The sequence below is a fragment of the Larus michahellis genome, chromosome 3, assembly GCF_964199755.1.
Source record: "Larus michahellis chromosome 3, bLarMic1.1, whole genome shotgun sequence".
Classification (NCBI taxonomy): domain Eukaryota; kingdom Metazoa; phylum Chordata; class Aves; order Charadriiformes; family Laridae; genus Larus; species Larus michahellis.
Window position 1 is genome coordinate 46660120 of NC_133898.1, and position 24031 is coordinate 46684150.

Here is a 24031-nt window from a genome sequence, read left to right on the forward strand (position 1 = left end):
TTCAGAAGATGTGATATACTTACAAGTCGTCCCCTAGTCGCTTTATGTCATCCAAAACAAATGAATGAATGCTGTCTGAGGAGCAGGATCCAAAACAATTTAGGTCAGAAAAATACTTAACTTTCACAGCCCAGTCATCATGTAGCTTGCGTTTAACACTAGGGATATAAATTGAGATGTTATTAGGATATACTAGCATCTACTGTGATATACCAACAGGTGGATAGGGATTTTGTCAGTGAGATTATACACAACCAATGCTAACACTTAATACCCAGGGCAGATACAGAACCATTCTTCCATCTCAAAAGCAAGCAGAGCTAAAGTTAGAGTTGAAATCATGCACTTCTGTAGTAGCAATTACGCTTCTATCTAATCAGGCACAATAAAGATTGCCTATGTCAAACTGGGTAACAGCAATGGTGAATTCTTCCTTGGAATTTTACTTTGCAGCCTCTCTGTTGTAAGATCTCTGTAAGATCTCCTACTGAAAATGATGTAACTTCCTTGACACAGCAACAAGCCATTCATATTTACTGCAGTTTGAAAAAATATTTTCTTTGTTAGGTGGGGTTAATTTATACACAAAAGCTAATCCTCCATTTAGGCCAGAAAAAAACCCAAATGAAAAAAACCATAATTGCCAGACTGATAATATTTTATCATAACCAACTTACATGTTGAAAATTTTGGAGTCCAAGACCTGAAGTTGTGATTTTTTTTTGCCTTTACATTGCTTCAATCCAAAGTGATCACTCGTCACAGTAAGCAGGTGAACATAACCCTTATCATCTCCCATTAGGATATTATCCTCAGCCAGGTGATCCAACATAGGCACCGTGCAAACACAGAGCAGACCATTTTCCATTGGTTTGATGATAAAGCAATTATTCTGTGAAATATGGTAAATAGTTTATTAGATGTTGCACACGAGCCCTTCAGTTCACTGAACATATCGTGCTTATTTACCTACATCAGCATTCAGTTTTTGACTGTTTTTTCAAGCCTCCCCCATGATAGCTGTTTCCTGGTATTAGAAACTCATGGAAGATCATTACCAAGTGAAGTTAAATGCAAACTTTAAGAATTTCAGTGAGGCTTTATTTCATAGGTAGCCTTTTCCATTTCAGTGAGGAAATATTAATTGCAAATTTTAGGGATGATTTCACCACGCTAAGTGGGATGGTATATTTGCTAAGACTTTATACAGTTTCCTGTTCAAAAATAAGATGTTGTCTAGAAGAAAATGGGAAATATCCAAATTAAAGAACTATTCAAACCACAAAATGCAACCATAACATGCAGAGAGAAATTATATCACAGTCCTAATTATTAATACAGCCTGGGAGTGCCAAGTGTACTTATATGGGCAGGTGTATGAATTTTCAGGAGTTGAGATGGTGGGAATGAATGCAGCTGCAAGCCACTGTGGTATTTTGCTAGACTGGAAGGCCTGGGAATGGGATTTTGGGTCATCTGCATTATACTGTCTATTGGTTCTACTGCCTGACTCCATCTGTTATTTGATTAAAGCATCCTTGCCAACCTAAACTGGCAACTGTTCACATGCCATAGGAATTAACTGCATCAATGTTGTTTATGTGGCACAGAAACATTAAAGAGAAATAACACAGATATAGAACTGTCTATATGTTATTTCTATGGTCTCAAAAGAGAACTGCTCCTGTTCAGCCACAGGACACTTTTAACTCTCACTGATGAGAATAATGACTGGGGAATAAGTTTTTCAGTCTTCCTTCCCAGGAGTCCAATTGGATTGACAGTAAGACTTCCATTGACCTGTCTGAGCTTGGGGAGCGGCCTTTTAATACTGAGAACAAAAAAAACCCCAAAACCCAAGACTTGATCTTATCGTAAAAGTATTTTCTTTGCTTCCTCTCATCTTCTCAGCCAACTCAGAATCACTGAGAAAAGTCCCAGAAAGAGGAGGAAAAAGATAAAGTATAGATCAGAAATCCTTACAAAAATTGTATTTTGTAATAGACATTCAAGAAAACTTTAACAGCCTGGACATACGCTGTCAACATAACGATGCTTTTGTTCTTGGAAAGTCTTGAACAAAATGCAGGTTACGAAGAACTATTTTCATTAAATCAAGAAGTTAACTCAAAGGAGCCTATGTTAAATTCCTTGGAAAACCTGTCCCTGGATTCTTAACAGATTCCGAGATATACATATGCACATGCACACACATTAGATATACATGTGCACATATATGCATTAGATATACACAGAAAATAAATTCTTTGGGGGTTTGTTTGCAACGTAGTACAGAATTTTCCTCTTTCTTCCAAGTTTTTAAGACACTCTAATAATCCCATTTGGTGTGGAAAGGGTATTTCTTCATTAGTTCCACTAATTCCACTGTTTCACTGAGTTCCTATAAAGAAAAAAGTTAATGCCTTCATCCTGTTAGACAAAAGGAATGTGAAAGCATACTGAAAACAAAGGCTAATCTTTTTCAGGCTTCCTCTTTAATATTTGCCTGATCTAGCATAATACCTGACTCCCTTTTGATTTATAGTCCCAGACGATGACTGTCCTTTCAGTTACAGCCACGACACATTTCAGATGAGGTAGGAAATCACATCCAGTGATCCAACCAGTATCCTGATGAAAATTAAAAGGGTAGCTAAAGAAGGATTTTCTCTGTAAATTTATAACCTTCTTTGTTATTTAAGTATGTATTTTAAAACACATGAATTCCACATCCTCTGCACTAGCGGTTCATAGATCCAGCCCGAGCTAATGGAACTGAGAGTTTTAACTCCAGGAATAGTTCATACATGAAGTTACAGAGGCACCAGGCTCAACCCCTGTTATCAGTGACTCACCTCAGATGCACAGATGTTGCACATGACATGACACATTACATCTATATTGTTAGCTGAACTGTGATGACACTCTGAAAAAAGCACTCTGAGCAGAGGAAATTTAAGCTACAACATCCATGGTAAAGCAGATCAAAATTTTTCTTGAATACAGTTGAGTTCAAAACAAAAGAAAGTTAAAGGCAGTAAAAATTTTAGCTATAATAGCACAAACCCTACTGAAATGAATGTTTCTGAAAGTAACTTGTTTTAAATAATTTTAATTCTCCCAATAGGTACATCAAATATTTCACAAGATTTACAGTACATCTGCGCATATTAAGCCATCTTTCAAGTATACCTGCAGTTATACAGGTCAATGTAAAATAAGTTCTCTTGCAAAATGTAAGATTAGGGACTCAAATTCAGTACTACACTGGCCAGAATTTGTTTGGGGTTTTTTTTTGTTGTTGAAACATTAATAGCTGTTTGATTTTTTTCCCCAAAATGTAGTGGACCTTCCTAAATGACAGTGGGATTGAAATGGAATATGCTCCATTTCATTTCCATTTCAGTAAGTTCTCAGGGAAGATCCTTCTCTTATAGGGCTGAGAACTATTACTCCCCTAAAGAATTAGCAGTGAAAGGGAAACAGATGTAGGAATAACACGTGCCTTCTGCTCTGACTGCTTTTACTCCAAATAGGAACAGCTCTATGCTCTAATTCATCGAGGGAAAGGCTTGTTTAAGTAAACATTTAAAATTAAACAGTAAAATTGAGCTTGATCATTCTTTTATAATGAAGCATCCCAGTCATTGTATTGTAGCATTCACTGGCTTAGAGACATGATTATCATTAAGATAATATTTCACTAGAAAGGAGAGAAAAACTTACAGAAACTACAACCTAAGAAGCATTAAAACTATTCTGGTTTGAAGAGTAAATAAGAATGTGTGTTCATATGAAGTTATTTTTACAAGTTCTACACAAAGGCTACATACACCAACTTATGTCTAATATACATACAAATAAAACCATATGATGTACACCTCCACATTTTCCTTACAGCATCTGAACTGCAATGTACTTTGAATGAAAGGAAAAAGACACAGGTAGAAAAACAATGAACATTCCAACAGGAGGTAAATGTTGGCCAAAGGCTTCAACCAAGACAGAATTTCTCTTGTAAGATTTTCCTCTCTATAGGAGATAAATATTTCTAATTACTGACTGTCAGTCTAGAAAAGTATCTGAAAAAAAGGTTTCAACACATGACACACTTGTATTTGCCAGCAGAAAGCAAGGATTGGTAGAATATACTCCAGATTTATCCTCTTCTTTTCTTTTGCATTATTTATAAGCACAGTCATACTTGATAATATAAGAGCAAAAGTAGGAAAAAGTGTGTTTATTGCACCAGTTTATTAGAAATTGCCAGTCAGGGAAAGATCCAGCATGGAGAAATTGACACTTCCTGGAACAGGCAGCGATAGAAGTGTTTTCATGTATATAACCGAAAGATTCTCATTTTAAGACAAACTGCACTAAATGTGTCTTTAATAATTCCAGTAAAATTACTTAAATTACACCAAATATCAGTGGATATAAAGGCCTGGAGCGATCACTATAATAACTGAGTTTGTCTTCCTGCATAGCATGCTCCAGAGAATGTCCACTGAGAAGTTTAGAGCCTAACAGAAACAGAGAGATTATTCAAGTTAGCCAGCACTGCCTTCCAGGCAGGTCTTGTTCAAGGACCTCAGCCTGTGGAATAAACAGGCTGTGTAAACAGCAGAGCATGGTGCTCCATCCTTAAGATCCAGAATTAAAGTTCTTGACCAAAACAGGCTCCTACTGTTTCTTGAGACTACTCAGAAACTACTAGTATGAAAGTCCTGAAGAGAGTAATGCAGAAATTAATAGATTAATTTGATACGCTGAGAAGTGGCTGATAGAAGGCAGAAGTCTGGCAGAAGTCTGCCAGAGACTATAAGCAAAACATGCTGCCTAGTTCCAGCTTGAGAGCAAAGGCTGTAAGAATTTCCTTTAGCACTGCCGTACTTGACAGATGAGCCAGGCAGCTGCACCAGATCAACCTTTTCATTATTTCCTTGTTCCATCCTGTCACTCAAGGGCTCTATCTTCACTCCTTCATTGTCAGTACATTTTCTGTTTCAGCTTGTCTGGCTCATCCACTGGGTCTGTTTATGCTTTTCTATGCTATATTTAAAAGTAATTTCATTTCCATTCTTAAAGAGAAGTGACTTGTTCACTACCGGTATTCACATCATCATTCAATGATGATTCCATGCTACTATTTTTGGGATCTGTCAGTTGGAAAATTCGTAATCCATTTAACAGGCACTCTAGTGGTTTTTTTCAGTGGTCATATTTTAAAACAGAAAAGTTGTATGATTGAATACTATACAGAGTTTTAAGTGTGTTATATTTATGCCTCTATACTTTTCACTCAGTCCCATAATCTCATAAAGAAATGAAACCGGGTTTTCTTGAAGTGACATGTTCTCCATAACATCCCTGAATATTCTGTACTCATAGTTCATGTTCTATTTATGCCATTATGATGCTGGGAAAGTCCTGATGGCTGCAATCCACTGGATTTTATTCCTAGAACTACTGTGTTTCACAGCCTTTCTGTCTTAATGTCTTCAGGGCCCAGGCCTCTGTTGCTCTGGTTGAATAAGTCTCTGTTCTGAAACACCTTAAGAATGAGAACACTGGCTGGTAGAGGGTAGAGGACCCTAAGGATTATTCTGCAATTTGTTAGCCACCCTCTACACACGCCATTGTTTATCAATGGATGGTATGTTTGGAGTCTGCTAACTTATCTCTGAATTCAGTACCTTACTTGATTTGCACAAAGATGCCTACAAATATATAGCTTGATTGATTAGCTAGTGCTAGTACTGATGATGATGTTAAAACAGGTGAAAATGGCATAATAATTGCAGTGAGGAAAGAATGGACTGTTATTTCTGTAGATCTGAAAAAAAGAAATGTAAGCCCTGCAAGGCAAAGGCAGCTTTCTCTCTTTAGCTATTCAGAAATTAATAATGAAGTATTTTTCATAGTTGTACTTTATAACCATTTGGTGCTGAGGTCTTCAACTAGTATAGTTCACCACATCTTTAATAAGAAAATGGTGGGTGATGATTTACACTCACTTAAGACATTGACCTTTGATTTTTACTAAGTGTTTAGATAAAAGCTATTAAAATGCAAAGCTTCAGTTTTAATAAGCATATTTTAAAATAAAAAACCCAACCAATTCTAGACTTATAGCTCTCAAACAATCCCCAAGTTTATAAATTTGTAGCATCATACATTTCAACTGCCTAGAACATGGAATTTATTCTCTCAAAACAATCCAAAATTTTATTTCATTGTGGTTTGGGATAAGGATATATAATTTCCATTTTAAGAATAAAATAGCTTAAAATATGTTCTGCAAACATGAAAGCCTTTTAACAACCATCAAAAAGTTCAACCTCAAGCTCAGCAATAGCTATTTTCATTCTATTTTCAGTGCAGTAGTTAGAGGAAGGATGAGTAGAAAGTAAATTGTCTAAGGACAGGATTGTCCTTAACAATTAAACGCTTAAATAAGAGTGTTAAATAAGCTCACATATTCTCTAAGACAAGGCAGAGCAGGAAGCAGAAAAGGGTTGTTTTTAACTACACCACCTGAAAATTTCACAATTGTGATACCACAAAAGTGAATATAGCAACAAAGTTACATGACATCATCAAATACCATTAAATCTTTCAGACGTAGAGCCAGAAGGATTTCATACAGTTGTATGCATGGGTTTCTCTTTTCCTTTCACAATCTGTCAGCTCCCCAGTGTCCCTGGGAAGCCAAAGATTTCCTCTAAAAGACTTTACTACCCTGTAGTAGAGACTGCCATGTTCAGCAGTAATGATCCCAACTGATCCTCAGCAGCAATGATCCTCCACCCCAAGGGAGAGGAATCCAAACTATTTATAACCTTCCCTTTCCTAGGGAATGCTGAAAAAGTGGAACCATCTCAGCTGGGAAAGGATGGGAGAGTGGCACATGACAACAAAGGCAGCAGATCAGGCTAGGCCACACAGATCTGGTGCAGAGCTGAACAGAGTGGGTGCTCACAGATACTAAACAGTGTTATTTGCGGATGCTAAACTACAAGTTTTGACATGGTATCTGTTTGGAATCACAATCCTAACAATTATGGTATTGCACCGTAATACTGAGAGATACCTTTATGTTAAAACATATGCTTCTTTCACATTTTTTATGGCAGAGATGTCCTTCAACAGTGCCTGATTCTGCCATGGCTGCCAAGTATCGTCCTACTGACACAGCCAAAAGACCTCCACATCTACTGAGGATTCTAAGTATATTCTAATTTTAATTCAAAGATTAGTGCTTTAGCGCTCAGAGAGGAAGAGGACTCTGCTGCTGCATACTGCCCACTGCAGCATCAGGCTGACCCTCCAGCTTCTTCCCCTTGGCGTCTCGGGGGACAAGCACCAAACATTGTTCTGATCCTACCTTTTCATATTTTGACTGGGGAATTTGTTCCTACAATCAAAGCAGGAACAAACTACTAAAATTCAGTCCTGTAATACAGCTGTAGGAGAAGCTCTAAGCTGATTCTAGTCAAAGTTTCCAAAAGTTGATATGTCCCAAAAACGTTTCTCATGGTTTACCTCTCTGCATTGATTCTACAGTTTGGATTAGTCCTTGCAACAAATTAAATGCAACCCAGGCCCAGAGATGTTCTCTGAGTTGGAGTAGTAGGACCTGTGTTCTGGAGTATTTCTATCGCTTTTAGAACATCTACAATATGTAAGAGATAATCAATAAAATGCACCGCCCTCTGGCAGAAGATACCTCCATGGACTTTTAGAGCAAGGGTTCATGTCACATTGTTAAGACCGGTGACAGTTCTCTTGTTGCAGGTCATCAGAAGGGAGGTCATTACATAAAGTCCCAGGGTAAAAATGAGCTTTTAAAGTATATACTGTGTAGCCAACCAATCTACCTAGCAAGATGTAGAACTAGTTTTCACTAGTGATCTTATAATTTTTCTTATTTCAATTTTATAGTGACAATTGAAGTGTTAGATCTTAGAAGAAAAAATTCTCGAAATGTTATGGGTAAAAGATAATTTGGTAGAAAAAGCAACATTTATGTGAGGTTTCTTTTTATCAGAGGAAAGAAATCAAGTTACCTAATTGTTTCTATAATTGAAAGGAATAAATTGAACCTGTTTAACCTATAGCACCCTCTGCTATATTATGCAGAAGTCTCCAGGTTGGAAATAGCATTAGAATAATGCTTGATTTCTAATTATTTCACTTTAGTACCTCCTGATTTTTAATTCAAATGATATAATAGAAGGAGGAAAATTAACTTACTTCAACACTGGTCGTTGCCATAACTTTCATCTGAAAAAACAAAAATACGTGTCACAATAACAAGTTAGCAATTAAATTAAAAGTCTGGACCCAGTCAGCTCTCGTGTATCACAGACAGAACAGAACAATGATAGCCAACGGAAAGAGTTTGTGGTTAAGATCTTCTGAGAAAGATCTTTAGCACATCTACTGTCTGTTCCCCTGTATATAGTGAGGAACTTAAACCCTCTCTTTCTCTCACAGGTATTTAATTGCTTGTTTGTTGGGTTGTTTTTTGTTTTTTTTTTTTACACTGAGATGTTGGAGTGAGCAAAATAGGTAAAAAAAATGCCCATTTTTTCCAGTGGAGTACGGATCATCTGTTCTGATGGAATTGTGCTTCTAATAGTTCTTCACAGCTAGAACAACTCCAACTCCTGTAAGAGGTGGGATGTGGCATACAGATACTGTCTATTTGTCAATACATTGCTCAAGAACTCATATTTTGGCCCCTCCACCCAGAGCACAAGTCCCACCAATCAACATCTTCAGGGCAAGCATCTTCATATTCCCTTACCAATATGCTGCAAAACCAATCTAGACAAAACAACTCACTAGCTGAGATTTTAAGGCCAGGTCTTTTTAAATCCTTGGTCTTTGAGATAAGAATGATGCAAAACATGGCAACTCTATATTTGCCTTTGTGATGTGAAGTCATAATGTAGCAACAGGACTCAAATGACTGCAATGATAAACAACTAGAGTTTTCTCTTGCTTGCATCATGATGCATCGGAGCAATTCTAATGAAGTCAAAAGTAATTTGCTCAGATCAACTCAGATCAGAGTTCATACCATGAGTAAAGGACTGCTGTCATAATGCCTTGGTCACTTTCAGAAGATACAGTTTTGTAAGTGGGATTTGAGGTCTTCAATTCACTGCATTAATCAGCTGTGTGTAAAATCATTTACGCTGCAGCCATTGATGTCAGAGTGACATCAGTCCAGTCTATGAGGAGGCAGCAATTAAACTTAAAAAGAGCATGGGGAGGTGGGGGTGGGGAAGAGAGCTATTTTTAGCATTATACTTTGTGAAATTATTTTTTGTAGGAACATAAGAGGGATAATGCTCTGGAGGACAGAGAACTAGGCTTTCAAATAAATTATTTCAGTATTTCCCCAAACTGCAGTATTACTTTATTCCACATCATCCACATCATTCCATAATCATCCACAGGAGACCTTTCTTGCTTTACACGCTCCTGTCATAAGCATTATGCACCAGTTAGCTGAAACCCCTAGAAAGCATCAGTACTGTTTTAAAGCTTTACTGCATTGTCTGAAACAATTTTTAATAAACTGCTTGCATTAAAATTGTACAACTGTAAAGTGCCAATAAACATAGATATGTGATGTACCTCATAGCATCTAGAAGTACATATCTCTAAATAGTAATATAACCACCTGGGAGACTCATTTACAAATTGTACTTTAATACCGTCTTGAGCCTGAACTTCTATTTAAAATGGTACAGATCTCCTTACAGTTTGCTGATGAGGAGAGTTACTGTGAAGCAGTGTCATGCACACTGTCAGAAAATTCAAGACTTTCAAGCTTCTAGATGTTGCTGTATTGAATAACTTCTTTGCAAAAAACTGGTGTTTCTGTCCATTCAAGATACCCTCAGTAGCTGTAGAAAATAGTTAATTCTCTGGTTTTCACTCTATATGCAAAAGTTAATTCCAACAGCATATTTTGTATTAAGGGATACTTCTAAAAAGAAATGCAGATTATTTTCTATTAAACTAACTTCTGTTAAGAATGTCTTTTATTAGCCATCTCTACTTTTTATCAGCTTCTTTGGACTCTTCAGTAGGTTTACAATTGAAAATAACAATGTATATTTCCTACCGTACATAAAAATAAAGAAAAAGTTAACTTTAATAAAAAAAAGATATCTAGCTTTTTTTTATGGGTAAGTTTGCATGCTAGTTCACTTAGTTCCCATAAGTACTGTCTAATGAAATAATAAAAACAGAATTACCTGGTTGTTAAAAATAGTTAGCACTCCTTTCTGAGAGGATGTTACTGTGAAATCCAGATGGGGCACCTTCACTATACTCTTAATCACATCTTGTCTCTTGACAACTGTCAATGACAAAATATTACTCTTCATTTTACAGACACAGAAAATCTAAACAAATAGAACTGTAATAGCAATAACTATTTCTCTTCCTGAAATGCATATGAGTACTAACTTCAAGGCTGCAATGCATTATATCATAGATTATCCTATACTTGATTTAAATAGACATGTTGCATTTTTAAATAGCATTAATGCATTATGGATGTGCTAGTTCTTTCTACATTATTTAAAAAATACTGAAAGGCAAAGTATAATTGCATAAATAAGTAGTCTGAGTCAGAAAAATTCATAATCTCAAAATAATTTAGGAAAATAGAGAACTGGGCAAGGCAGCAATGGAGTGTTCAGACACAATGAGTTTAGTAAAAAATCATGTATTTTGGAACACAAGAAGCTTGAATAATAATCACAGACCTGAGATTATATTACTATTACTGTACTTTTTAAATAAAGTGTGCAACACACGGCATTAAAAAAAATTAGTTTTGGATACAAGATGAAGTATGTCACCTGCATGAGTAATCTGCTGTTTTTCAGATACAAGGAAAACCATGTTTTCTTCTTTCAGCTGGGAAGATACAGCATCACTTTCTCCTATGAAATAGCCAAAAATCTAAACAAACCAAAACAGAAAAAAACAAGCAATTTATAACAAAACTACTTCTGGAATATATGTTATTACGTCGAATATTTATCTGACATTTTTATCATTTAATATTCTTTGAGTAAGTTTCCTAGTGTTACTTGCTTTAACCATTATCTGTCAATATGACTTTAGATTGCTGAGATCTGCTACTCAGGCACAATCTTTCTTCATTGTTTGGAAAGAAGCCAGCATACACAGGGCTTCTGGGAATAAAACCCCTCTAATTGATAAAGCTGTTAGTACAGCTTTGCCTCGTAATGATTGTTTGTAAATAATAATCTTCAATTTCCTTTTTCCAGTTTTACCTAGTTGTGCTTCCTCAACTAGACCTCAGCTAGAAGAAAAAACAGTAAAAGGCAGACAAAACAGACTTCTCTGTGCTTTTAAATGGAGAGATTCAAATTAGCATGGTGGTTTAACCTACACAGAAGAGCAGCTTTTCCATAAAGATATGTAGATTTCCATTTGCCTGAAAAAATGGAATATAAAGTCCATTTTTTAAAATTCTTTTTCAGCCATCTCCCTAAGCCTGGCAATGTTCCACGTACTGATCATGATGGAGATCCCCACACAGGATATTCAGGTGAGTAGCTCATTTTTGTTCCAGGGTGTGACAATACTTCAGCTGAAATGCTCTCTAAACCTCAAGCTCTGTGTCTAAGAGTAGGTTAGTAATTTCCTCAGGAAATGAGTTCAGCCCCATTCAGCTGTACAGATATTTTTTAATCTCCTGCCTCATATTATGGACATTATAAATACTCATTTTTGTTCCTGAGTACTAAAAGCAATGCCCCTTTGGATGCAAGGCAAAACTTTGCACTTTTTTCTAGTTCAACATTTTTCATGTTATACAACAGAACTCTCATTTTTCTTCTTTGAGAGATTCAGATGTACATCATTCAAAAAAAAAATAAATTCTTACACAATGTTACTCTTCATCTTTCACTTCACAACTCCCTCCTTACCATACATACAATTATCTGTCATACATCATCAGTCAAGACATCATGTGTCTATTACAGCTTGTTACATTCCTCTTTCTAGTTTCTTATAATATCACCTTGTCTTTCCATCCTGTATCCAAACAGGATGCAAGATTTAGTATCCTAAATTCCAGGTGTGTGCTCCTTCTGCAAAGTCATAATAACATGATCTTCGTAATATCCAGCATGAATCAAAAAATGGTAATACTAGTAATTCGTACAGATGGACTCTCTTCCTTGTTACAGCATTTTCACAATTGGTTCTCACTGTTTTAAGTTACATCTAAATCCCCCAATTTTTTAGTATTAAATAAAAGGGTTCTGAAAGAACTGCCGTGTCAAGAACATTATAATGGAGCATTTCCCCCCAAAATCAAGGATGTATCCTTTCCACTATCATCAGTTAATATTCTTGTAGCAGGTTTGCACCTATAATATGTATAAAGACAGTGTTAACAGAATCACAGAATCACAAGGTCATGAGGTTGAAAAGGACCTCTTGGGATCATTTAGTCCAATCCCCCTGTCCAAGCAGGGTCAGCTACACCAAGTTGCCCAGGACTGTGTCCAGTTGGGTTTTGAATATCTCTAAGGATGGAGACTCCACAAACTCTTGGGCAACTTGTTCCAGTGTTTGGTCACACTCATGTTCACATATGTGTTCAAATGGAATTTCATGTGTTTCAGTTCACATCACAGAATAGTGCCCATTGCCTGTCAGCCCATTTCTCTAGCCTGTTGAGGTCCCTCTGAATGGCAGCAGCACAACCCTCTGGTTTATCAGTCATTCCTCCCAGTTTTGTATTTGCAAATTTGCTGAGTGCACTCTCTCCCACTGTCCAGGTCATTAATGAAGATGTTAAACAGTATTGGCTCCAATATTGACCCCAGCACGCACCACTAGTGACTTGCCTCCAGCTGGGTTCTGTATCACTTAGAGGTTCAGCCAGTATTCTTTCCACCTCATTGCCCACTTATTTAACCCTTACTTTGTCACCACATCTACAAGTATGTTATGGGAGACAATGTCAGAAACCTTACTAAAGTTGAGATAAACAACATTCACTGCTCTCTCCTTACCCACCAAGCTAGTCACCTCATTGTAGAATCCTATCAGGTTGGTTAAACATGATTGCTATGATTGCCCCTTTGTAAATCCATGCTGACTACTCCTGTTCACTTTCTTGTCCTGTGTGTGGTTGGAAATGGTTTCCAGAATTAATTGCTTCACCAAGAATCAAGGTGAGGCTAGTTGTTCTGTACTTACCTGGATGCTTTCTCTCACATTAATTGAAGACAGGACTGACATTTTGCTTTCTGAAGTGTATGTTCCCATTTTCCAGGCAGTGGAGAACAAGCCCTTCACCTTTCTGGGAACTAAGATTTTGATGGGAGGACTTTTTCTTTAATGATAGACCGACCTGGTATCAGGTCGATCCTGAGTCCTGACAGAATGCCAGATGCAGTGGTAGGGCTACTCCAGTAGATGCCCTAAAGCCAACAGAGGTGGAAGTTCTCAGTGAGTTACCAAGGTGTGTCCTGTCATACTTCCTGTAGAAATGAGGTGATGCCACATCTGATCTTTTGTTTCTGCCCAGCAAGCAGAACACTGCCCAAAGAAAGGGCATTTTAGAAATCCCTTACGGCTGCACTTATGGCTGTTGCTGACTCTAACATGGAGACCGGGAATCTGAACAAGCCCCACACCCTAATGTCTACCAGTGGTTAAGAAAGAGCATAAAAGATGAAGTAAAATGCAATTTACACATCTTTCAGATCTTAGTCACTAAAAAACGAGAGCTTTCAAAGTGCCAACTACATTTGGGAAAGAGATGCAGCGGTCAGTTTCCCAATTCATTGATAAACGACAGCTGCTAGACTGTCCAGGATAGGTCTTTTAAATTTTGGAGCCAGTAAATGACTAAGGGTAAATCCTAATATAACTAAAGAGAAAATTTAAAATTACTTTAGTGATTTTTTTCTAATGAAAAAGTGTCCTTTGAGTATGGTTATACTGTTGTGGAGACTGCCAGAGACTTAGGAAAACCTTGAACATGGAGGTACTTGAAAAAGAGAAATATCAGGAAGATATAAAGAAGCAGGAACACTCACACAAGGCCATGACATTTTAGGTCATGGAAATATATTTGGGAGATTTTGTCAAGTTAAAGAGGGGCCAGATATGGACAGGTAAATTTGAAAAAATTAGATCTGTGAGAGTAGGTAGAGAGGAACAAAGGGTCAGGGATAGAGTTCTGGGAAAGGGGGGTGGGAGGAGAGAGAGTCAGAGATAATAAAAGAGAAGTATCAAAGGAACAAAATGATGTGCATGCCTCTTCCTTGACTTTCAAGACTGACGGCATGCTTAGCAGTGCCAAAACCAGCAGGGGAACTCAGAAGAACAGGGATGAAATACAGTCCTTTTAGAAAAAAATCATTAGAAAACTAGAGCACAGAGAGCAGAAACAATGATGGCTATTTAGGATATTAAAGAAAGCAATAGTTATCAATGATACATTTGAAAAATTAAGTGATAAAAAGGAAACTGAACTAAGATCGAGGCTACTTGCATTGTTCACGGGGGCTAATTAATGATATGTCTAAGTTGCAGTTTATAAACGTGATTTGTCTAATATAACTAGTAGGTTAATGAACATTATAAGAATGAATGTATCAAGTATGGGAGGCTGGTGTGTCAAACCAGGACAGAGGCACATCTGTCTCTTTCAGCATCTCTCTCAAATAACAGCTGGTCTCAACTAGAATACCCAGAATACTTTCCAATCTTAAAAGGCCAATTACCATTTCAATAGAGTTTTCAAGCATGTAAAGGAGTAGATTTGTTTGGTTTGGGTTTTTTTTTTTTCCCTGGAAAAAAAGAAGTTTCACTTAAAAGGAATGAAAAGGCTAAGGAGGTTGAGAAAAGCAAGTGGGACTTAGGCTGATCAAGTGTGAAATAGAGTCAGCTTAAATATAAAAATAATTAAGAGGAAGAGCTACAGATTTGGAAGGAAAAAAAAAGGTCTATGATCCTCACCAGTAAGTAAATGTGTACATCTTTGAATGTCAAGAGGTGAAAAAGAGATGGAGACTTTACAGCTGTAGCGCTGTTATAAGCCTGTGGCATAGTGAGAAGAACAAAGAACACTGCCTTCATTCCTGACATTAGTAACTCTCCAGGATTACCTGTACCAATTTGAAATAGTAGAGTTTGTCAGAGAAACAAAATTAAAAAAGACCACCACCACATAATATGTAGGATACAAACCAATCCCATTTTATTTTATTACAACCCATTCAAATAAGCTTGGAAATATCTGTTTTGGTCCAATCATTACAAATAATACGTTACCACAATTACAATAGATCAAAAGCTGTTGCTGAAGTTACAGTTTATGTAAATTGGGCTTAGACAACAACCAGATGATAAATGCAATGATTATTCTGTTTCAGTGTAAGCTAAATGTTACAGGATTCAGCAGTTTTTTTACTTCAATTTTCATCTGTCTATACTCAGCCTACCTGTAAAACAAATCTTATCCTTTTGTTCTGAAAAGAGCTTAGATTTATAACATGTTCTATAATGTACAGATAGCTTGAAATACATACCACCATCAGATTTCCCACTAAACAGAAAAAAAAACCAAAAAAGTGAAAAACTCACTCCAGCTTTTCAATGCAGTATTATATTTCAAACTGTGCTGAATAAGGCCATGTCAAGGTAAAGAAATCAGTGTCAGACTGAAGCTAATTCAAATAGTCTGATCTTTGTCTATTTCATGACTAAATTACCACTTCCATCATGGATGAATTTCCTGTTACTGTATGTTAAATATTTTTTCCCACAAGAGAGAATACAACTCCCCTCCCCACACTAACACTTTAATCAGGATTCTTTTGAACAGAGAAACAATAAACATTTCTATTTCACTTGATATCCATCTTCTACATGAAATGCATGCTGTGAGATGCTAAGATTCATTGATTACCAAGCTCCTCTTTTTCCAGGAAAGTTTATGCACAGGGCATTTTAAAAGGCTGTCATTAGTCAGCCTAGGATTTCAATATAACACAGTGCTTTCTTGAGTGGAATCAGATCCGCACACAAAGATTGCCCTGTATATTTAACTGCCATGAACTGCAGGAAAACATTTAACTGATAGGTGGGATGTTTTGGGCAGCAGAAAGTTTCTAGGACTCCCTGTTGCTCTCAACAGTTCTCTGTTCAGCTTAGTGACAAATGCTTAATGCTGAATATTAAGCTCCTTAAGGTGGTGCAATGAAACGCCTGACAATGTGTGGCAGGATAATGGTTGTCTTTGCATTTTGATATTGGGGTTGGGTTCTTTTACTGGTCATACTAATCCACCCACTCCATTTGTTTGAAACTTGTCCAGAATAAGAAATTTCAGAGAGAAATTTGATAAAAGTCTTTGCAATTGCAAAGATGCTTTAAATAAAAAAGCTGTATGTTCCGGAAAGCTTCACATGCAGATGTTTTAAGTAAAAAATCCTTAAAATGAAAGCAAATTCAGAGTCTGACAAATGAAAACAGAAAGAAAATGAAAAAAAAAAAACTTTCTCTGTTTTTCTTCAGTCTAAAAACTATTTTTTGGGATGGATGCATAAGCATTTTGACTAAGGTATTTCAATTGTGTCTATTGAACAGCTGCTTCCTTTTCATTCACTCCAATCCCATGCAAAAAACAGCAAGAAGTTTGAAATGGAGTAGAGAATCTTGAATAGTATGAGAATTTGACTGATGCAGTACTTCAGTATGTCTGACGGCAGCTGGCCATTTCAAGAACTTTGCTTGTATATTATATACCAGCAAATCCAGAAAAGTCTTTTTCCCCCCTAGTATTTAGAGAGCTTCAAAGAAGTCCTGAGCAAAGCTAGGACTTTAAGTATCCTCTCATGTTGTATCAGAAATAGTGTGGCCAGCAGGACTAGGGAAGTGATCATCCCCCTGCACTTGGCACTTGGTGAGGTTGAACCTCGAGTACTGTATTCAGTTTTGGGCCCCTCCCTAGAAAAAAGGCCATTGAGGTGCTGGAGCAAGTCCAAAGAAGCGCAACAAAGCTGGTGAAGGGTCTAGAGCACAAGTCTTATGAGGAGCGGCTGAGGGAGCTGGGGTTGTTTATTCTGGAGAAAAGGAGGCTGAGGGGAGACCTTATCGCTTTCTACAACTACGTGAAAGGAGGTTGTAGCAAAGGGGTCAATCTCTTCTCCCAAGTAACAACTGATAGGACAAGAGGAAAATCTCCTCAAGTTGCACCAGGGGAGGTTTAGATTGGATATTAGGAAAAATTTCTTCACCAAAAGGGTTGTCAAGCACTGGAAGAGGCTGCCCAGGGAAGTGGTTGAGTCATCATCCCTGGAGGTATTTAAAAGATGTGTAGATGTGGGGCCTAGGGACATGATTTAGTGGTGGACTTGGCAGTGTTAGGTTTATGGTTGGACTCAATGACCTTAAAGTCCTTTCCAACCTAAATGATTCCATGATTCTGTGTTGAAAAAGGAAGTAGTGAAGAAGGGTGACATGCAAGTAGGAGACATTCATAGATAAAAGATTTCAAATTTGCCTCTCACAAGGTGAATTTAATATCAGAGGAATTGGATGTGGCCTAAATTTCTACCTGATAAAGAGGACTTATAGTCAAATTCACTAGTAGGCAGTTATATGATGTTTGATGTACTCTACTGTTTCACAGATTTCCCCCAGTCCCTTCTTGAAGAAAATCTTTAACGCCTGACATAAGTAAAGTTTGTGAGTAATGTGACATTGCAAATAAAAACAATGTTAAGAAAGGTATTAACCAGAAATGTTCCCATATAGAAGCTTATTAAATTGAAAGGACTGAACACACTGGTTTTAGGGTGGTATTAGGAAATTACTTGATAGCAATTGTTGATAACATGCAAGGAACAGTTGTTGGGTATCCTCAAGGTTCAAATAATAACGCGATGTTCTAGTGTAAAATAAAGGGGAAATATGCTAATGAATTTATAGTTCATGTGCCTTGGTAGTACCTTGTTTTATGGCAATAAGTCCAGCAAGGACTTGTCATATATCCAATGCCACCTATGCTGTCACAAGAAAGTTACTGTGTGCTGTAAGTTATGTCCCATCCATACAATTCTGTCTTCAGGTAGAAAACAAACAAAATCTTGTAGTAATGTATGATCATGGATAGTCTTGATACGGAAGAGATCTAACAATGTAAAAATCAGTCATTTTTATAGAACAGGTGCTTGAAACACTATCCGTGGGAAATACCTTAATAAAAGACTTTTCTAGAGCAAGTGTACCATATTTCTCATAACACATGCAAAAAAAAAGGCAACACGTTTTCACAAAATGTGTAAAACCGTGAATGCTATGAGGTTATCTTTTTAGATGGGTTCAGAAGTAATTTACAAACAGAAATATTAAAAGTCCATCAAGGGTTACTAAAACCAGCATGCACTTGCAACTCTGGCATGGAAAAAACCTTAAGCTATATGCAGCCAGAAGCTAAGAGGGGTAAATCAGGTCGATTATTTCATAGTTACCTCATTCTTACACACTTTTTACAAAGATTTGCTGTTTACCACCACTGGAGACAGAAAAATGGATTTCATAGACCTGACCTATCTACAGACTCAAATAACATATACAGAATTCTTTGGTTAAAAGCTCTCTACTAAAATGCTGCCGTACTTGTAATGCCTCACATTTATAAAGTACAGGGCAGATTTATCTCTGTGAAAAGGGGAAGAAAAGGAAGGAGAAGAAGCAGAAGAAAGAGAGAAAAGAGAGGAAAAAGAAGAAAGGAAGGATTGCTGATGGTTTAGCTGAAGATAGACTTCTCCTCAGAGCACAAATTGCATACTGTAGTCATAAGAAATTTTGTATTTTGTCAAGAAGCCTAAGGCCAATGCATATCAGTGGAGCGGTTCAGGAGAAGACCTGGACATACTCAGGCTCCGTGCTCCAGATCCTGCTGCCTTGTCAGGAGTCTAGTATATCAAATTTTGCTTAAGAATAAGCAGTTCTGGTAGACAGCTCAGTGTTCTTTCACAAAACAAGCAGGAAAAATGTTTTTATTTAGTCACATCATTCTTTAACATGTATCCATGTGCATCTACATAATAGGCTCAAGGATCTTGGTTCAGAGAGAACAGGGGCCAACTTCCTCAACTCACGTAAACAAGTGGAGCATAATAAATGTTTAATAAGTATTTTGATTCGCAAGTTCAGCTGATGTAATAAATAGATACAAATAGAAAAGTAGTTCACTTACAAATAACTAGACAGACTTTATTTAATTCATTCTAATTAATCTTCTTATCAGACCTCCAATGGCATGCCTTAATAAGAACAGATACTTCTCAGAGTTTGAAAGAGTGGAATAAGAAAAATCATATATATTTGGAATAAAAAATAGTCCTGCATGCTGAAAGTACTGGACTGATTTTGTAAATAGTAGAGTATGAGCAAAGTGTTCTTGCTCGTAAGAATCTGCTAGAATTAGCAGCATGGTTTCTCCCGTGTGTAAAGCTGTTTTGCATGATATATTTAGAAGTCTGAAATTAGCCAGAGATAGTCAGCAGAAAGTCCAGTACAAGGAATCTCTTAGCAGAACACTTGTAGAGACAACACTGTCATTTGCAAAATACCCACCTGCTTACCCACGTGAAAAAGTGGGGAAAGGCAGCAAAGAACTATCATACTTAATCTTTCATTGCTATGATGGCCTCAAAGAACTAGTCTTTACACTAGTGAAATAAGTCAGGGATGCCTCTGGTGATTATTTTCATATTTACAACTTCCACTTAGACTGAATACTGATCTTCTGATGCTTAAGCTTCACATTCCAGGTTTTGGCACTAGGAGCATAGGATTTTTCTTTCTTAAACTAAAATTATAATAGCATAGGGCACAGAATAACACAAGCTGGAAAGAGCTAAATTTTACAATAATACAATCTCCTTCATCTCTCAAGACACATACTGGAATGGATATCACCACTCAAATTTCACAAGAGAAATTTCAAAGACAAATTTTAGATTCCCATCTTCAAATGTCGTCTCTGGAAACCTTCATTTAATGAACAAATGGACACGTGCAAGTTTCTAAATTGTTTACTTCGACTTGTTAAAATTAAACGTCACTTCTTCAATAGGATAACATAGCAACAAGTGAGGTACTCTAAGCCAGTTCTTGAATTTAGCTTTTGTCTAGATCAACCGACACAATACATTTTATCTAATTTTCTAGTTTCAAAAGCATATCTGTTTTCCAAATTTTATTTTTTTTTTTAGGAAAAGAATGGTAGCCAGGAAAAATAACAACATGAGAGTGCCCCATTATGCCATGGAGCTCATGAGCAACAGACTCACGAACAACACATAATCAACAACTTAATACTGTTAGCTTTTAAGATTCCAATTCATTGTAGACGTTTAATAAAATTTTAGAAATCCTTACCTCACACCATTCTGCCCTTGCATCAAGGTTGTTGCTAATCTTTCTGAAAAAGGCCTTAATGTTATGATCCTTGATTTCTGGACCAAAAATTTTCTGTGTAGTTGTATAGAACTTATCATAGTCTATCTCATCTGTATGGGAGGAACAATATCCACAGAGTTAAAAACTGCCACGGTAAAGTTATCCCCCCTCTTTCAATATCAATAGCATGCAAGTTCCAGCTCCTCAAACTGTATTCACTAAAGCAGTTTGGGGGGGGAGAGGGGGGGAAGGTAAAAAAAAAGTTCAGTCTTAATGTTCAGTTTTTTCAAAACCACCTGATTTGCAATACATGACAGGAAACAGATAGATAAAAGAATAAAAGAATAGGTGAAAAATTCTCACCTCTTCTTTCTTCCCTTACTCTCATATCACAATTCTGGTTTGATGATATTAACCTGAATGGTGTCCTGGGATAAAGTTTATTGTTTCATGCAACAATAGCCACTTGCATTGAAAAAAGCAAAACTTCACCTAGTTATTTACAATTAAGCAACTGGATTTACGTAATTCATTGGGTTCGTGCTTTTACAGATCACTAGAAACATTGCATCGTGCTAACTTGTATATGTGGCAACTCCACCAATTATATTTTGTGAGCAATCATCATAGTGTTAAAATTTGACCAGAAGTTTGACCAGGAGGAGAAAACAACCCTCATAGCACAATTTGCCTATTTCCTGTAAAAATCAAGTCAGAGTTTGAACATATAATTTGAAGTCTTTCGTATAGTCTAGTCTCTACGGACACCTTCTCTCCATATGAAAATTACACTTTTCCATCAGAAAGAGTATCTCTTACCCTCATCTTCAATATACAAGCCTAATCTCTTCTTTGTCTTCTGGGTTACTGTTTTTTCAACTAGTTTCTGGAACTGCTTCAAAGCATTCTTGAAATCTGGCACTTCAAGAGCAGAGCAACTCTCCTTATCACAATCCTTCTTTTCAGACATCCTTTATTAAAAGAGGACAAGGTAAGACAGAGAGCTCTTCGTACAGCCTGGTCCAAGCTTTGTTTTGCCCCTTAAATCTTAAACTCCACATGAGTTCATCTGATATGCAACTGGATGACAGGTATACTAAGCATTACATAATAAAAAAGAGGTGACTGGCTTAGCATATCAAGCTGGCAAACATACTAGTGAACTTTTGATGTCACAACCCCCCACTACCCCACAGAATACTACTCACTGAGTGGCCCTAGGTCATTAACCAGGATCACAAATAGCCTGGCATGTGAGATTATTCCATGATAACTCATGCAATTGGTGGTTGAACAGGCATGAACTTTCTCACTTCCAGAGCCAGACAAGAATTTCATCAGCGTTCAATTCTGCTACAGCTGGCATTGCTTTAGCAATATGAGATCACGTTCTCCAGTAAAAATATACCTTTGAGACTAGCTATTCCAAGTTTATCACATCTTTCAGACTTTTGTCCTGAGAGAGGAGGAAGGAAGATTGTATCAGTTACCTCTAAGTTTCATGTCGTCTTCTTACCCTTTGAATTATTTTCGTTTTCTGCCAAAGGCTGCACACTAACTAACACAGTTAGGAACACCTGCAATTTCAGATTCCCTTGGATCCATACATCATTTGGTGAAGAATGACAGGGCCAGTTCTCCATTCACATTTGCTCTGTGGCAGGAGAACTAAGACTAGCCTGATGATATTCTCTTGTGTGCTACTGCTGCAAGGCTTGGCCAGGGATCTCAGTCTAGGCAGGGATGCCTGGTTTTACGGTAGCAATAAGAGCACTTTGCCAGGGATGTTAAGTTATGAATCATTATTCACGTAGTACAAAAAGGCCAAAGACATACAATTCAATCTGAAAAGAACTAGAAAAGCGCCTTTTGACAGTTACTTCTTGGGAGTAAGATTGAATGTTTGCTTCCTTAGTAAATCTCAATTTCTTGAATATATGCTTTGTCTGCTTTACCGTATTCAAAATCCCTACTCAGTGAACTAGAACTTCTAACCTAGAAACCTAATTACCCTGCAGAAACATTTTTTTTAAAATTGCATAAATCATTATGACTGAGATTGCAAGAAATCCAATGATGGAGTGGTGGAGTTTTAGTTATTTTCAGCTGTCTAATTGTCTCTCCCCTAAGGTCTTACAGCCATTCAAACGCCCCTTACTTGTTCTACTTAACTTCCAGTCAAGTTACTGTTTCTTTCTTTCTTCTAACATACAACTAATGAGCCCAGCGATTAAGTGTTGCCTCTTAATATGTGCCTGGCCAAAGCTCAGCTACGTGTACTAAATGGTTGCTGTTTTGAAAAGGGTCTGCATTTAACTTGCACCTAAATTCAGTCATGATATTAAAGTCAGAATACTCCTATACCAAGGTGCCCCAAGGACTTTTCTGGTTTTTGTTCTCAGGGCATAATTAAACAAAAGCAGGATGGGGCTATTCAGAAAGCAAAACTGCAGCTACACTTTCTTTTGAAAGTGGCGGCTCAGAGCACTCACTGACTAATGAAAATTGTTTGATCTGCTATCCAGTGTCTTGAGATCAGACAGAAATTTTGCCCTGCAAGAGCACCAGTCCCTGTGCTATATCTGTGTTGTCTTTCTATCCCATCACACCTAAAATTCTTTACTGAATACTGGAACCCTAGGTTATCCTACTGGAGTGCTGGAAAAGTGATTTATTTTTCTTCTAGCTGAAAGAGAATTAAATTCAAAACTGTCTCCTGAATGAGTAACACAGTGACTACTGAAGAAAGGCAAATACCAGTTCTTGTGGGAATATTCTAAAGAATCAAGCTTCATTCGTTCTTTGGAAAGGAATGTTGTAAAAATCTGTCTTCAGAGAAAGCTTCAATGCAGTGAATTTTAAGAAGAAAGCCTTTTGCTGAAAAAGAAGGTGCTTGAAAAAGGAGTTTTGTGATTTGCACCTGTGATCATTAGTGGTCTTACATTGACTAAACAGTCACACTTTAAAAAAAAAGGCTATAGATATAGATAATTAATATGTTAATTACTTCAGATCATGTTATGATCACAGTTTCTCTGCATATGGAAGATAGTTATCTTGCTCAGCATTCTGGATTCTACAATACACCTCAGATGATCAACTTTCAGTTCCTACGACCCTTTACTGAATCTTGACTCCTTATGCTTGATAGAATTTTGCAAATTGTAAAGGCTTACCATTTTTCACTGCCAGGTGAGGCAGTGTGTTCTACTGTGAAGTCAGAAGAACTGCATTCTTGTCTTGGCTCTACCATTTCTTCTTTCTTGGTAACCTTATCAGGTTGCTAAAATCTGCCTGTAAAACAGGAACAACATGCAAACCCTGAATTAAAGTATTACTAATCCTTATAAGTTAATGTCCACATTTTATGTGTGCGAAATCTGTGATTCCTTTTGTATCACTAGACTATGCTGACATTAAATTCTGGCATCTTTCCTTTTATCACACTTGTCCCATGTCTGCTGCATATTTACATTAATATTATTGGCATAAAAAATATACCTGAACTGTAATTGAAGGTGAACAAAAC

The 24031-nt window shown here is 37.0% G+C and overlaps 1 protein-coding gene across 1 annotated transcript in view; it reads right to left on the reverse strand.

The window, feature by feature from the left end:
* The window catches only part of WDR64 (WD repeat domain 64), a 73707-nt gene extending 52235 nt beyond the window's left edge, over window positions 1–21472 (reverse strand). Inside the window, exons 1-8 of the mRNA XM_074579360.1 lie at window positions 21322–21472; window positions 20482–20612; window positions 10890–10992; window positions 10278–10381; window positions 8257–8286; window positions 2524–2631; window positions 678–892; window positions 24–158 (exon numbers count right to left, since the gene is read on the reverse strand). Of these exons, the coding sequence (XP_074435461.1) occupies window positions 24–158; window positions 678–892; window positions 2524–2631; window positions 8257–8286; window positions 10278–10381; window positions 10890–10992; window positions 20482–20612; window positions 21322–21472 (977 nt within the window). The remainder of the gene's footprint in view (window positions 1–23; window positions 159–677; window positions 893–2523; window positions 2632–8256; window positions 8287–10277; window positions 10382–10889; window positions 10993–20481; window positions 20613–21321) is intronic.
* Between the last annotated feature and the right edge of the window lie 2559 nt (window positions 21473–24031).